Consider the following 17,067-nt stretch of genomic DNA (forward strand, 5'->3'; position numbering starts at 1 on the left):
CTTCTATTTAATTTTATGTTAAACAGAGGGAGGATTATTCATAAGATTTCTGGGAAAGGGATTGGGAGTTCTCCCCTAACCCCTAAGGTTCTTCCTTTAAACTATATATGGTAACTTCCAGGAATTGCTATGGCCTTTGTAAATTGTCACGGCATTGGTGGGAGTTTCTTTTAGTATGCTAATACATTATAACTAGCATATAAGGAATAGTGAGGTTAACCGAAGTCGTTTTCCATCACCGTTTTGGTTCTAGCTGGTTTGGGCTGGTTTCTCCACCTATTTTATCAGAGATCTTGGTTTGGGTCTTAATGACTCCTTATCAAGCAGAGCCATCTTGTTCCCTATCTCAACAGGACATTTCTTGTCCTACACATCACCAACCATTTTTATCTCTAGGCTGTAGAATGACACTGGTGTGGGTTGTGGGCTTTTGTTTTGTTTTTTTTTTATTTTTTGGTGGGGGGGGTTTATTTTCTGTAAGTTTATATCACTTTTAAAATTAAGGACATGTGGTGGTTATTTTCTTATAGAACACATAATGGACTTACTTATGTCATGAATCTTATCTTTCCTTAAACTGTTTTCTTACTTTAAAAAAGTGATTTTCCGGCCGGGCGTGGTGGCTCACACCTGTAATCCTAACACTCTGGGAGGCCGAGGCGGGTGGATTGCTTGAGGTCAGGAGTTCAAAACCAGCCTGAGCGAGAGTGAGACTCCTTCTCTACTATAAATAGAAAGAAATTAATTGGCCAACTAATATATATAGAAAAAATTAGCCAGGCATGGTGGCGCATGCCTGTAGTCCCAGCTATTTGGGAGGTTGAGGCAGCAGGATTGCTTGAGCCCAGGAGTTTGAGGCTGAGGCAGCAGGATTGCTTGAGCCCAGGAGTTTGAGGTTGCTGTGAGCTAGGCTGACTCCACGGCACTCACTCTAGCCTGGGCAACAAAGCGAGACTCTGTCTCAAAAAAAAAAAAAAAAAAAGTGATTTTCCTGCCAGCGGCCGAGGCAGGCAGATCATTTGAGCTCAGGAGTTTGAGACCAGCATGAGCAAGAGCGAGACCTCATCTCTTCTAAAAAAAAAATAGAAAGAGATTAGCTGGACAACTAAATATATATATAATATATATATTATATATATATATATATATATAAAAAATTAGCCGGGCATGGTGGCGCATGCCTGTAGTCCCAGCTACTCGGAAGGCTGAGGCAGTAGGATTGTTTGAGCCCAGGAGTTTGAGGTTGCTGTGAGCTATGCTGATGCCACGGCACTCTAGCCCAGGCAACAGAGTGAGACACTGTCTCAAAAAAAAAGTGATTTTCCTTGGCCTCTTCACTATCTCTTGACTTCACAAGCTCCATTAATTGGCTTACTTTTATAACAATTTTAAATAATAAAACAGTTTTATCACTTCAGATATGAAAACTTCTCTTAGTTGCAAAAAGAGATATCTTTGACAACAGACTTATGGGGTACTGGTCTTGAACAACTGGCTAGGCCTACTCATTTGTTAAGCAATTTGCTAACAACCTGCTAGGCTTATTCACTTGCTATATAGCGGTGTTTGTGATTCAGATAAATATCTTAATACAGTCATAACATTTACATGTTATGTGCCATGCCTTTAAGTTTGCTCCCAAATACTCATAAAGGAAAGAGGATAATCCAGGATAATGAGATCTTGGAGCCAAGGGAGAGGATGGGAATTGGTGTTCAGTTGGTGTTTACTGTCATTAGTGGGACTAGGAATTGTAGAGATAGGGAATTAAAAATAACAATCCTATTTGGCTTTTCATCTTTAAATTATGAGTCAAGCCTATTTGCTGTGAATGGAATGGGGGGAGAGATAATAAAAATGAAATGAAAAAAAAAAAAAAACCCTTCCTGGTTGGTATGGAGAATACAAGAAAGTTATAATTTTATAGAAGTAAAAGCCTTGCTGAGCTGGATTGACAACCAAGCACAGTTGGAAAAATTGAGGGTTTTCAGTCACCAGGCAGTTTTTTTTTTTTTTTTAGACTAGTCAAGTGCAATAGTGAGAAGAGAGGAAAGTAGTAGAACAAGGAGTTCAGTCTATAACTATGAATAATCAATTGAGATAATTCCGTACCCTCAGACCAGCCAACCAGGCATATCCTGAAAGTGGATCAACTGTGAGATTCAATCTGGAGAGGGAAGGAAGTAAACAGGAGAAAAGGATAAATGGCATAACAGAAGGGAGTCCAAGGACAAGAAGTCTCAGAGTTTTGGATTAGAGGCAGCAAGATATTAGAAAGAACATAGATGGGACAATGAACAATAATTATTGCAAAGCATAATTTCCTGGAATATTCTTATTTATTGCTTATATCAAAGTGCTTGAAGCATTTTATCCATCTCTATAGACACCGCACTGTCTTATTTAATATAGAAAAAATGTACTTTTTAGAGAGTGAGATAGATTTTAAATTTTGTCAATTGCTGTTTCACCTGTGGATGAAAGTATGACAGTTAATGTTGACTTGAAATTATTTGTATTCAAACAGGAATGATTGTGATAAATACGTTTTTTGCATGCAAAAAAATCATAAAAGTAATGGTGGCATTGTCTGGGGCAACATCAAGAAAAAAATGGTAAGTATTTTTATTTATCCAACACTTACCTATGAAACAACTATAATATGTGATAAATTGTGATAGTTATCAGTTATGTAACAGTCCCTGCTCAAGGTACTTTTAACTCAATACAAGTAAACTATAATATGAGGCCATGAATGAGGTAAGTACGTTAGGTACTGTAGGATTATAGGAGGGGTGGCAGCTCATAGACTAAAGCCTTTGTTTGACCAAGGTGAGAGTAGGTAAATATTTTCATTTGGGAAGTGAAGTAGGGTAGGGAAATAGATATACAAGTCAGGGGAGGACATTTCAGGCAAGACAAAAAAGCATAGTGTTTGTTCAGTGATTGGGGAGTAATTTAGACTAATTGGGTCATGATTTTCATAGAATAGGAAATTTCATCAAATCCCATGCAACTTTATAATGCTTTCAATGTTTTTCAGATTGTTACTTTTTTTTTTAACATTCCAACATTTAAAATCCAATTAGGGAAAAAATTTTAACTTAAAAGATGCCTTAATAGAGTGATCTTTGAGAAAAGATTAGGAGAATCCTTTATTCCCTTGAATTACTTTTTGAATTTCTAATTTTAATTTGAATAACTGATAACCAAATATAAGTACTAGTATTCTGAAAAAGTTATGTCACCTCAAATTTCCTCAAAATAAATAGCTAATCTTAGAGAATGATAGTTTATGGTGGTAGGGGACCACCTGTCTCCCTGATGGTACTGCTTCAGATGAGGTTATGGCCACTTCTTCCTTACTCATTTTGAAATATATATACTGCAAACTAGCCAAAGTATAATTCTTCTCAGACCTCTAAATTAAATACTGTGATTACATAATTATATCCAAACTTTATGGGCTTTACTTGATCATAGGAAATGGTAGCTACCTCATTGGGACCTTGGTTTAAAGTCAGACTGGGGACTAAATTCAAAAGAAATCTGTAGTCTATAATTGAAGGAGGCACATTACGTCTCTGTTTAAGATTCCCTTTTTCCAGTCCCACATACTTTAATGAGAATGAAATTTTGGTTTGTTGGAAAGGACCTAGAATTATTTAATAAGAAAGCCTTGGAATGGAAATCCAAAGACTTGGCATTACTTCCTGTTTTGCCAATAAGAAGCTGGGTTGCATTGAAAAGTGCCCTAATGTTTCTGAAAATTTAATGTGCATAGAAGTCATCTGGGGATCTTGTTAAGCTCCAGTTCTTATGCGGTAGATTTAAAATTCTTCATTTCTAACAAGTTCCTGGGGATGTCTGTGCTACTGATCCATGGACCATACTGAGTAATAAGATTCTAATCCACTCAGTCTGTTTGCTCTGCAAAATCAAGAGAGGCTGATATGGATATATCTACAGGGGCCTTTCCTAGTAAGAACTTTTACTCTTAACTACTTCTGATTTTTTTTTTTATAGGTTACAATTTCAGCAGTCTACCAAACCATAATTTGTGGTTTAGCCCCATTTTTTTCATAGCATATTTTGTAGCCAATGTGTTAGGATTGTTCTAATTTCAAGGTCTGACTCCACATTACCAACTTTATGACACTGAGCAAGCTACTTGAATTTTCTAATCCCAATTATGTGTAGTATAACAATGGTGATCACGATTATACTGGTTTATGTCCTGAATAATTTTAAGAGCCAAATAACATAATGCAGTGTTTTGCCTCATCTGATATGAAAAAACTACTATGTGTGGGCCTAAGTTTGTATATCAAGTTTTTTACAACAATACTTACCCTTAGTATGGGAGTTATACACTATCATGTTTTCTATTCTATTCCTTTTGGTTTTTTAAATATTGCCAGTCATGGCCTATTGTTTGATAAGCACTGATGTATGTGAGCATGTACTTCAAATTTATTGTATACGTTACCATTTTAGCCAAGAATTTGAAGAAAATTAGTTTTGCTAGTGTAATGTTTTCCAAGTGCATATTTTTACCTACAGTCAGTTGTAATAATAATAATCATGATAAATTGTTTACATTTTGAGTTAAGTTTACTAGCTCAATATATAATTATTTGAGTGAAATAATAGTACATTTTGGCAACTTTCAAAGGCCCATAGACTATCCTCCTTTAACTACTGTAGCATTAGTTTGTAATATTTTCATACAGTAATGTTTGTCAGCAGTGCGAAACACTAAGTCATGGTTTTTGCCCTGGGTGAACTCAACTTAAAAGAGAATTAGCCATCTCACAGATAATTATAATGTGATTACATATCATGAGCATATGTTCAAAGTACTCAGGCCCAACGTATGCTTAATTTTGTCTAGGTTTGAGGTAGGCATCACAGGAAGTACCATTTAACTATTAATATGAATTCTTTCATAGGTTGAAACGGATTTCACAACTCCAACATCAAGAAGAAAAAGTCAATTTAACAAAGGTAATACACTTATATCTTCTTTTGTAGCTCAGTTCTATTATATGGTAGTTTATTTAGTTGATATTAAAATTAATTGCTCTCAAGTAGACAGATCTACCATTCTTTGTAATTGTTTTCAGTTTCATTGAAATTACATGTAGAAATGTATTAATCCTTTCTATTAAACTTCTCTCTCTTCACAGATTTAGGAGAAAACTGTGGTATTGGAAAACTTTTCACTAATGCTATGGAATCTTTAGATGAAGAAGAGAAAGATTATTATTTTTCAAACTCTGATTCTGCATAGTAAAAATGACAAAATATAACTTCTAGGATTTTTACCATAAATCCTGGAAATCATAAAGCAGACAATGTATTTGTATCTTCATTTGGAGTACATGTATTTTCTTTGTAATGTAGCTTCATATGAAAATGATTTTTTTCCAAAGGTTTCATGTGTTTATATTCAAGGTAACAAATCCTTGTATAGAATATTCTCATTGTTGTACGTAACTAAAAATGTAAGGAAAATTGTTTCACTTATGGTTTGTAAATTTGTTTTACAATATTAAAATATATAGATAAGTTTCTTATAAATATCTAAGTCTGTTTACTTTTAGAAAATCATGTTCCAAACAGATTTTTAAAAAGCTTTCAAGAAAATGTTACTCTACTATAAGTGAAGTGAGGTTGGAGAGGGGATGAAAGAAGTTGTATTGGTGGCTACTGAATTCATGAAAACTTCTAAGTTAGCATTTACCACCACTTGATACACAAGCCAGAGTTGATGTAATGTTTAAATTACACACTCGTAACACTATGTGACATGCTTCTCTCCTGATAGTTTTCTTAAAATTTGTGATTGACATATATCTATGAAATCTATGTGAATTTCATTTATTGATTTTTCATTATTTTATCAGGTAGAATTAGATAATAGCTTTGTTCCATTCTTAAGCCTTATTTACATATGCAGACAAAGCTTAAATTTGGTCTCAATATTTTGACTGGATTAGACATTCAGTTAATACATCCACCATTAGAAAGGAGTCAAGTTTATGATATATCATGATAAACATCCTTTTTCTTTCTTGATTTCTCCTTTAGAAATAAACTGCTTTTAGATTATTATGTTTTACAATTTGATATAGAATATCTTCCCTCTGGCTACACATTCACCTACCCTTTGTCTCCAGTTAGAGTGTCCAAATAAAGTTAGACTGCTTTTATATTATTTGTTTCTTGTTTTTGTTGTTTATTTTTAATTACTAGGTCATAGAAAAAGAAATAAGCATTTTGTTACTGGTTCTGTTTTAGTTTCCTCAAAAAATATCTGAACTTTTAGTAGAAAATAACATTTTCTTCTTTCTTAAAAATTTAGTCAGCCAGGTGTGGTGTCATGTGCTTGCAGTCCCAGCTACTCAAGAGGCTGAGCAGGAAGATAGCTTGAGCCTAGGAGTTTAAGTCTGTAGTGCCCTATAATTGCACCTGTGAATAGGCACTGCACTGCAACCTGGATAACATAGTGAAACCCTGTCTCTTTCAAACAAAGCAAAAAAATAAAGAATTTAGTTAGTAATAACCAGCTGGGCATGGTGGCTCATGCCTATAATCCTAGCACTCTGTGAGGCCAAGGTAAGAGGATTGCTTGAGCTCAGCAGTTCAAGACCAGCCTGAGCAAGAGCAAGATCCTATCTCTACTAAAAATTAGCTGGGCATGGTGTTATGTACCTGTAGTCCCAGCTACATAGGAGGCTGAGACAGGAGGATCACCTGAGCCCAGGAGTTTGGGGTTGCTGTGAGTTAGGCTGACGCCATGGCACTCTAGCCCCAGTGGTGGAGTGAGAGACTCTGTCTACCCCCCCACCAAAAAAAAAAAAGATTAGGTGGGCAGAGCAAGATAGCCAAATAGAACCATCTAGCAATCATCCCTCCAGCAGCCAAGCAATTTCCTGTGCCACCCCACCCCAACTCCAGGCAGTGCAGCTCAGGGGTAGTAGTCTTCTACTTGGGGAAAGGAAAGGAAAGAGTATAAAGAACTTTGTCTTGCAACTTGGTTACCAGCTCAGCCACAGTACGACTAAGTGCCAAAGAGACTCCTGAAGTCCCTGATTCCAGGCCTTATTCTGAAGACAGGCTATTTGAAGACATTGAGATAGCCTGTCTGACTTCTGTCACAGAAGAGAAAAAAAGGAACAAGCATGTCTACAAAATCTAGAAAATAGCCTCGAAAGGGCAGTCTAAGAATTACTGGCCTTAAAAGAGGAGGCAGAAAGAGAGAGAGATTGAGGTAGAAAGTCTATGTGAAGAAATAATAACAAAGAACTTTCCAAAACTTGGGAAAGATATCAGTATTCAGGTACAAGGTCATAGAACACCAAGCAGATTTACACAAACAAAACTACCTCAAAGCATTTAATAATCAAGCTCCCAAAGGTCACAGATAATGAAAATGTCCTAAGGAAAACAAGAAAAATATAACATTGGCTGGGCGCGATGGCTCACGCCTGTAATTCTAGCACGCTGGGAGGCCAAGGTGGGCAGATTGCTCAAGGTCAGGAGTTCGAAACCAGCCTGAGCCAAGAGCGAGACCCTGTCTCTACTATAAAATAGAAATAAATTAATTGGCTAACTAATATATATATAGAAAAAATTAGCCAGGCATGGTGGTGCATGCCTGTAGTCCCAGCTACTTGGGAGGCTGAGGCAGTAGGATTGCTTGAGCCCAGGAGTTTGAGGTTGCTGTGAGCTAGGCTGATGCCATGGCACTCACTCTAGCCTGGGCAGAAAAGTGAGACTCTGTCTCAAAAAAGAAATAAATTAATTAATTAAAAAAACATAAAGCACTTCTGCATAGCAAAGGAAATAAAGTGAAGAGACAACCCATAGAATGGGAGAAAATATTTGCAAACTACCCATCTGATAAGGGATAACCAGAAAATATAAGAAACTCTAGAATATATAAAGGAGCTACTCAGTAGGAAGAAATGAAATAATCTCATTAAAAAATGGGCAGTCTGAATAGGCATTTCTCAAAAGAAGACATACAAATGGCAGACAGGTATATGAAAAAATGCTTAACATCATTAGTCATCAGAGAAATGCAAATCAGAACTACAATGAGATATTATCTCACCCCAGTTAAAATGACTTTCATCAAAAAGACAGAAGAAAGGGGGACTCTCTTACACTTTTGGGAATGTAAATTAGTGCAACCTCTATGGAGAACAATATGGAGATTCCTCAAAAAACTAAAAATAGAACTACCACATTACCCAGCAATCCTACTTTCTAACAGAAAGCAAACCAGTATATCAGAATGATAGCTGATGATCCCATGTTTACTGCAGCACTATTCACAATAGGCAAGATTTGGAAAATCAATCTAAGTGTCCATCAATGGATGATTGTATAAAGAAAATGTAGTACATATACACAATGGGATATTATTCAGCTATAAAAAAGAATGAAATCCTTTCAGTTGCAACAACATGGATGGAACTATAGAACATTATCTTAAGTGAAATAAGCACTGAAAGATAAATTTCACATGTTCTTACTCATATGTGGGAACTACATATTAAAATAATTGATCTCATAGAGAGTAGAATGATGGTTACCAAAGGCTGGGAAGGGTTGTGGGTGGAGGATTACATAGAGATGGTTAATGGGTCCAGAAATACAGTTAGATAGAATGAATAATATTTGATAGCACAACAAAGTGACTTTAATCAACAATAAGTTATAGTATACTTTAAAAATAACTAAAACTGGAAGTAGAATGTTCCTAACACAAAGAAATGACAAATGCTTGAGGTGATAGATACCCATTAGCCAGATTTGATTGTTATACATTGTATGGCTGTATCAAATAGCACATGTATCCTATATATATATTTATTTATATATATAGCTATTATGTATCCATAATAATTAAAAGTTAAAAACAAAAATAGATAAATAGAATAGTATAATTGGACTAAGATCATTCATCTTTAAACTACCATAATTATTTCTACCACAAAGACCTTTGGTGGATGTAGGATGGAACAAAAGCAAGCATTATTTTAGAATGGCCCTAAAAAATACTATTGTAGAACTTAAGTTGCCAATGTGCTGCTTAAAGTGTTTTAGGAGTTAAGAAGGTGGTTAATTGCCTTAGCAAAAAATAAAAAGGTAATTTTGAAATGGCATAGAGTTGACTCAAACCAAAATTCTGACCTCTCCTGCCCATATTCCATGTGTCTATTCTATTCTAAGGTATCTCACTGCCAGGTACTTGGTTAGTCCCATTTCTTACTATCAGGTCATAAGATAAGCTAATAATAAGCTTTAAGGTAAGTAACCTCCAGAGGAGACTTAAACGTGGAAAAGACTTTAAGGAGTCAAGGACTAGAATAAGGATGGATTGACAATCAATAGAGTTAATTTTTTTCTTTCTTTCTTTTTTCTTTTTATTTTTTTTTTGAGACAGTCTGGCTCTGTTGCCCGGGCTAGAGTGCCATGGCATCAGCCTAGCTCATAGCAACCTCAAACTCCTGGGCTCAAGCGATCCTTCTGCCTCAGCCTCCTGAGTAGCTGGAACTATAGGCATGTGTCACCATGCCTGGCTAATATTTTCTATATATTTCTAGTTGGCCAATTAATTTCTATTTTTAGTAGAGATGGAGTCTCGCTCTTGCTCAGGCTGGTCTCGAACTCCTGAGCTCAAACGATCCCCTCTCCTTGGCCTCCCAGAGTGCTAGGATTACAGGCGTGAGCCACCGCGCCAGGCCTATAGGGTTAATATTAATAGTTAAGGGCAACCAATGAAAGTATGGGAGTAGGCTATTGCAAGCTTAAATGTGGAGAGAGCTCACCACACAACAAGCATAAATAAATGAAATTCTCTAGGTTATGTCCTTCACACCACCTTAATTTATGTTATTTTTGGTCTGATGGGCGGACACACAAAGGGAGTCTGAGCATGTGAGAGGTGCTCCAAGTAGATCAGCCAGCCCACGTCAATGTTTGAAGGACTGCATGCTTCTGGCATGCAGCTGGGGCACAATACCACCAGGTGTCCCCATCCTCACACCATTGACAGACCATGTAGCAGGAACATGAAGCATCAAGCAGCAGCACAGTGGAACCAGAAAGAGAAGCCCCTTTCCTCCTGACAAAGCTTAGCATTGTGCTCACTGCTAAAGGAGAAATGCTCAGAGTCCAGTTGTTTTTGCAGAATGAGTACTGAAGGGTGAATTTGGATCTGAGAGGTAATAAACTGGTAACTACACACCAGCCAATAAATTATAGTGCTTCTCTCTCTGGCTTTGAGAGAATTATTGAACAGCAAATATATGAGGTCAGCTGCTTTCAGAAGAATTTAGAGTTTATACTACCTTAAAGGAGCTGTGTTCACAATTAGAGTAACTTTTTTTGGCCCCTTTTAATCACTATAGTAGAGTAAAAGAGAAATATTAATATATCTAGTTCCTGGGTTGTGGTTCTAGATTTGCCAGTCTAAACTTGATTAAGTTACTTGTTTCTGGGACTTACTTATACCATCTGATAAGAAAGGAAAGAGAAAATCAATTTGAATTAGATGAGCTCTGAAGTCCCTGCCAGGTCTAAGGTGAGGAAAGCACTCTGCTGTGAGGTTAATTCAACTACCCAACAATGTAACAAAAAAATACAAACAAACAAAAAAAACCCAAGGCACCCCAGAGGATGCTAAATGGGGGCACGGGGGAGAATGCCTATAATTAAAGGTTTCTTTAGTAGTAGACTGACTAGCAGACAGAGACTCATACATGTTGCAGATATACACATGAAGCCATCCTAATAGCATCACAGACAATATAATAGGTTGATAAAATGGGTCCACATTCAGTAATTTATAGTAAAAAGAAATTTTCCAAGTCTAAGCCAATATACTTCTTCTTTGAATATATTTTGACAACAAAAAAAAGTAATGTAACTTGGAGTTCATATTAATAGGATTTGACTGTACTAGAAATACTTTTGGTAAGATAAACATATTCAGTTAAATTTTCTACTTTCCTAATTACAGGTCACTTACCTCACAGCACTCCCACCACCTACATCTTACCCAGTATGGATTAAGTACATTTAAAATATTCTAGATGTTATAGTTTATATATGGGAAAACTGTTTATGATCATATTGGGAGCAGTCATAGACATATCAACCTTACTATACTAATAATAACAATAGTACATACTTTAATCTTGAGGAAAATTCCAAAATACTTCTCTAACTCAGCTTTTACTTTCTTAAACTATTCTCAGTAATACCTTTAATAAACCTTGTTTTATTTAATAAAAAATGGTTTCACAATCTAGTCAAAATAATTATAGAACATCAGGTTTTCTTTTTAAATAATTTCTATAATCTATATAAATAAAAATGGACACAATATAAAATATCTTTAAGTGATAAGGAAATATTCTCTTATTTACAAATTTTAAACTGATAATCACAAACCATAGCAATGATTATTGAAGTGCATTTAGTATTGTGAAAGTTCTTTCATGACCACATCTTGAGTAGTCTAATCATGCATCAGACTTCAGTCTACTTTGGTTAATATCATTTGGTAACATTTGAATGTCAAATACACAGTGAATATATCTATAGATTTCCTCAGCCTTTTGATGAGTTACTTGTGCATACATGGAGATTTCTTGAGGTGAGCTGAAAAATAAATTAGATAAAATCATTACACTAGAACTTCTGACTTTTATAAAATTTAATATCTTACTTAATACCAAACACAATAGCCTTTAAGAAAATCATCTCTTCCTAAGCATTATACGTCTAGTTGATATTTTAGCTAGTTTAAACAAAACAAAAACATACTTGTTTTCTTTATTTAAAATCATCTGTAATAACAATGATTTTGACATATGCAATGAATCAAATGTTTATGTCCTCCCAAAATTCATATGTTGAAACGCTAATCCTAATGTATTTTGAGGTGGGGTCTTTGGGAGGTAATTAGGTTATAAGGGTGGACCCTTCAGTGCTCTTATAGGAGGCCAGAAAGCTAGCTAGCTCTATTTCTGCCATGTGAGGATACAATGGGAAGTCAGTAGTTTGCAAAAAAGTAGAAGGCCCTTGCCAGAACCCAATCATGATGGCACCCTGATCTCAGATTTACAGCGTCCAAAACTGTAAGAAATACATTTCTGTTGTATATGAAGCACCTAGTTTATGGTATTTTGTTATAGAAGCCTGAGCGAATATAACATCTTATATGGGCCTTTAATTAAAAAGAACCTGTGTTCTAAAATCTCCATCTTCAGGTGATCAAAACTAGTAAAATTCTCAGCTTGAACATTCTTATTATAGAACTGAACAGCCCAGAAATGTTAGAATGCAAGGTCAAATGTAAATACTTTTATTGTGTATTTCCCCACAAGGCTCTAAGCTCTTTGATTTGAAGGCAATGCTTCTATATTTTCTTTTTCATTTTTTTTCCTTATTAATTTCCCTCAGCTTCATACAGTAGCTGATACATACTGGCAGGCAAAAAAAAAAATCTTTACTGAATATGATAATCTAACAAGCACATACCTCTTAATTTTTTAGAAATATTAAAATTCTGTTAAATGCTTTTAAGAATCTTTAAAAGGTAATCATTTAAAATTATTAAAACCGACATACCTGTTAGCCATCTTTTTCACAGATGAAAACTGGTGACACATATTCAATGCCGTTACATAACTTATATTTGGAATACTTAAATAAAATAGAAGTGCCTCACATTTACTACTATTTACCACTGTTGGAACATGAATACCAACATTCTTTCTTTGTTCCACTAAAGACAATTCCTTTAGCAAATCTGCAGTTTCTTCTTGGCAGGAACTGAAAAGAATTCGGATTCCAGCACCAATTAAGGTAGTCAGCAGGCTGTCATAGCTCTTTGTTCTCCTAAACATCCTTGATATGTCTCCTAAATATTTCATATTTAGGAAAATGCAAACGTTAGCCACTAATATTAAGTAGAATCATTAATATACATTGTTACTAAAATCCCAAGATCAAGATCTATACCATTGAGCAAACCAGTGTCATATTCTGCTAATGAGAAACCCTAGAGCTACAATTTTAAAGTGATTCTCAAATATCTGAGAGATAAAATAGGGAGAACTATATGAGTATCTTGAACTGGAATCAACATAGGAAGGGTGAATAGGTAAAGAAAAGCTTATATTCCTAGATAATTCATTCCTGAAGGCCAAGACAATATTACTCATCTCTATAATTTTTCATTCTAGCACTGATGAAGGGCTCATTAAGTATTGGTTTAACTGATATAAAATTATAAATTTATTCCAATGAGTAACTCAACAAATACCCTTCATACCATTTTAATGTCATCTTGCCAATTAATTTATACCCCTACTTCTGTTCATTTTCTCTTCCATATTCTACTTACATCCTTTTATTGGCATTCCCTATTATGCCTCCCCACAAGATACTTCTCCATAACTTTTGCTATGTTACTTTCATCTCTATTCTAAATCTGTTTCCTTTATCTCTTTATCAAATTAAAAAGAAAAAAAATTGGGTTACTGAAATTTAAAGTGACCTATGTAAGGTCACGTGGTTCACCAATGATACCATAAAGATTAAAAAGTTGCCCAATTTCCAAAACAATCTTTTACCCAAACTGCACTATTTTCTTTTATGTATAATTCTTCAATTCTTCCATAATGGCTTTCACCTACATGATTTCACTTAATCCTCATAATATCACAAGATGAGTAGGACAACTATATTATCAGTGCCTCAGAGGGAGTGATTTGTCCATGCAATGTCACATAAATACTGAGAAATCAGTACATCTTCTGATTCCACATCTCATGATCTTTTCACTATTCTTGAGGGCTCCCCACACAATTGAATAATTTCCACAAAAATTCCCTAACTGAAGCTCCAACCCTGCATTTCCAAATGCATCCTAGGCACCTACTTCAGTGACCCACTAAGAACTCAACATGTTCAGAACTGAGCTCCCCTTGCCCCTCAAATCTGCTGCTTCTCTTATATTCACAATTACAATAAATAACACCTAACTGCCCAATAACCAAGAAGTGGGTTAACTCAGAGTCATTCTCAATTCCTCCCACCGACTCCTGCTAATCCTGCTCTTAAACATCTCCTGAATCCTACTTCTCCTCTCCATTGCTGCCTTAGTTAAGGCCCTCATCCTTTCTGGGTTCCTGAAAAAGTCTAATGTTTAGTTCACTTGTTTTCAACTTCTTACCCTTCAATTCTCAGAAGCTGCAATTAAATACAATGACTAATGAAAAGAATCATGACATTATGAAAATATGAAATGACATTCATCAATCAGGTACTTATATTTTAAGAGTTTCCCACATTCTGGCAGTATAACAGTCAAGTTCATGTACAGTCTTATAAACAAAGATTTTTAAAAATACAAACCTGTTTTTTCTCTGTCCTTTTCCACAATCACACATATTCTTTCAAACATGCTCTGCAGGTGCTGGATCTGTTCAATTAGCTTGTTCTTATTGACACTATTTAACATCTCAGATTGAGACCTCCTTTCCACCACCATGCGGTTACTCACAATGTAATCACAGCCATTAAGAGGACAAACCTCTACTTGTAATCCATGAATTGCTCTTAGGGAAGAAATTACTTCTAAACCAGAAGTGATTTCATGACTATCTACAAGAATACAGGTTCTTTCTCCTTTCTGTGGAAGTCTAAGAGAAGTATATGTCCCAGACAAATATGGTCTTGAATTGGAACAGTATGCTCCTGAAATGCTAGAATCCTCCAGAACACCAACCTGAAAAAGTAGAAAACACTGATCGCAATCAGATTAAATATACATTAGCACCATAAACTTCTCACACTGAAGTAGAGCCTCCTTACTGATAATGTTCTTTTTTCTTTCTTCAACATAACCAATGTGACAATAGGTGAAGGAACAAACAAGCCACCACTCCTAAAACTCAAAAAATATTGTAAAGCTATAATTAAAAACAAAAGCTAAGAAAAGAAGGATGTGAATAGGAGAAAGCCTAAAAATGAAGAAGAGAGGAAATAAATGCATAAAGGAAAATTATAATTCTTAGCCCAGAGGAAAAAACAAATGAATGGAAGGTTAAATAATAACCTTAGGCCGAGCGGGGCGCAGTGGCTCACTCACGCCTGTAATCCTAGCACTCTGGGAGGCCCAGGCGGGCAGATTGCTCTAGGTCAGGAGTTCGAAACCAGCCTGAGGAACAGCGAAACCTCATCTCCACTATAAATAGAAAGAAATTAATTGGCCAACTAATATATATAGAAAAAATTAGCCAGGCATGGTGGCACATGCCTATAGTACCAGCTACTAAGGAGGCTGAGGCAGTAGGATTGCTTGAGCCCAGGAGTTTGAGGTTGCTGTGAGCTCTGCTGATGCCATGGCACTCACTCTAGCCTGGGCAACAAACCGAGACTCTGTCTCAAAAAAAAAAAAAAAAAAAAAACCACCTTAAAAGCAGATTAGACTTTATCTCAAAGAATAAGGAAATTAGCAAGATAATCGGAAAATAATTGGGGGATAACCAGAAAGTATATCTAGCTGAAAGCAAGTAAACCTGGTAAACAAAATGTTTTTAAAAAATATTTAAAAATACTTACCTAGACTAACAAGTAAGGAATGCACCAAGATAAAAAACAGTAAAAGTGAGACTCCTGGAAGGTAATTAAGCCAGAAGAAAAACAGGTTTCCTTTGCAAAATATCTGCCAGATCCTTTTGAACGTAAGCTCCTCTTTTGACAGAGGCACCCAGCAGGGGGAAAAATCCTCTTAGAATTGGTATCCACAAACTAGCCCTCTAGCCCTCATGTGGGTTTGTAGCAAGAATACACAATACCGGTGTGGTCTACAAAAACCTCAAACAATTTAAAGTGCTCCCAGAAAAGAAATGCCATATGAATGAATGTATAAAACAGTAAGGTGCTTTCAACATTGCTATAAGAAAAACATAAATTTGAAACTATATGGAAATACCATTTCTCACTAGATTGACGACATTCTCTGTTCATGAGGCTCTGGAGGAATCAGGAATTCTACAGTCTGGCAGTAATAAAAAATGTTACAACACCTATGGAGAAGTTAGCACTTTCTGGCAATATTACATGGGCATTTACCTTTTACAGCAAAAACACTTCAAGGAATTCATCCCAAAGCCACACTGGCAAAACATGAGAAAACATGCACATGGCTATTTGTCTTATAAATAAGACTGTTTATAAGAATGATAGATTAGAAACAACCCAAATGTGCATCAATATGGAACTGTTGAATAAATTATTATATCATCATACAATGAAGGAGTACACAGCTATACAAAGTAATGAGGAATATATATCTATATGTTACTATAGAGTGAACCCTTAGGACATATCTTTCAGTGAAACAACAAGGTAGAAAAAAGTATGTGTTGTATGCTGCTGTTTATCTAAGGAATGTTAGAAATATGATTGTATCTGGCCAGCTGTGGTACTCACACCTGTAATCCCAGCACTTTGGGAGGCTGAGGTAGGGGTACTGCTTGAGGCCAGGAGTTTGAGGTCAACTGGGGCGAGACCCAATCTCTACAAAAAATAAAACAATTAGCTGGGTGTGGAGACACCCACCTGTGGTCCCAGCTACCCACAGAGGAGGCTGAGGCAGGAGGATAGCTGGAGGCCAAAAGTTCCAGGCTGCAGTGAGCTATGATCAGGCCACTGCAATCTAGCCTCAGCAACACAGCAAGACCCTATCTCTAAAAAAAAATAAAACAAAAACAAACTTGAAATCCTGTCATTCATGGCAATATGGATAGAACTAGAGGACATTATGTTAAGAGATATAAGCCAAGAACAGAAAGTTAAACACCACATAATCTCGTTCATATGTGGATGCTAAAAAATATTGATCTCACAGAAGTAAAAAGTAAAATAGAGGCTACTAGAGGCTGGAAAAGGTAGGGGGAAGATGGTTTAAAGAAGAGATTTGTTAAAGGATACAAAATTACAGCTAGGTAGGAGGGTAAGTTCCACTGTTCT

At 35.8% G+C, this 17,067-nt stretch overlaps 2 protein-coding genes across 5 annotated transcripts in view; one reads left to right on the plus strand and one right to left on the minus strand.

Annotated features, from left to right (window-relative positions):
• Window positions 1–6,595, plus strand: part of MIS18BP1 (MIS18 binding protein 1) — a 52,927-nt gene extending 46,332 nt beyond the window's left edge. For all 4 annotated transcript variants that reach the window (XM_012782803.3, XM_076004054.1, XM_076004052.1 and 1 more), the window contains 3 exons: window positions 2,528–2,615; window positions 4,953–5,007; window positions 5,190–6,595. In XM_012782803.3, the coding sequence (XP_012638257.2) occupies window positions 2,528–2,615; window positions 4,953–5,007; window positions 5,190–5,293 (247 nt within the window). In that variant the 3' untranslated portion in view covers window positions 5,294–6,595. The remainder of the gene's footprint in view (window positions 1–2,527; window positions 2,616–4,952; window positions 5,008–5,189) is intronic.
• Window positions 6,596–11,344: 4,749 nt separating this feature from the next.
• The window catches only part of FANCM (FA complementation group M), a 58,521-nt gene continuing 52,798 nt past the window's right edge, over window positions 11,345–17,067 (minus strand). The window contains exons 21-23 of the mRNA XM_012782791.3: window positions 14,446–14,818; window positions 12,655–12,946; window positions 11,345–11,682 (exon numbers count right to left, since the gene is read on the minus strand). Of these exons, the coding sequence (XP_012638245.3) occupies window positions 11,544–11,682; window positions 12,655–12,946; window positions 14,446–14,818 (804 nt within the window). The 3' untranslated portion in view covers window positions 11,345–11,543. The remainder of the gene's footprint in view (window positions 11,683–12,654; window positions 12,947–14,445; window positions 14,819–17,067) is intronic.

The sequence above is a fragment of the Microcebus murinus genome, chromosome 6 (assembly GCF_040939455.1).
Source record: "Microcebus murinus isolate Inina chromosome 6, M.murinus_Inina_mat1.0, whole genome shotgun sequence".
Classification (NCBI taxonomy): Eukaryota; Metazoa; Chordata; class Mammalia; order Primates; family Cheirogaleidae; genus Microcebus; species Microcebus murinus.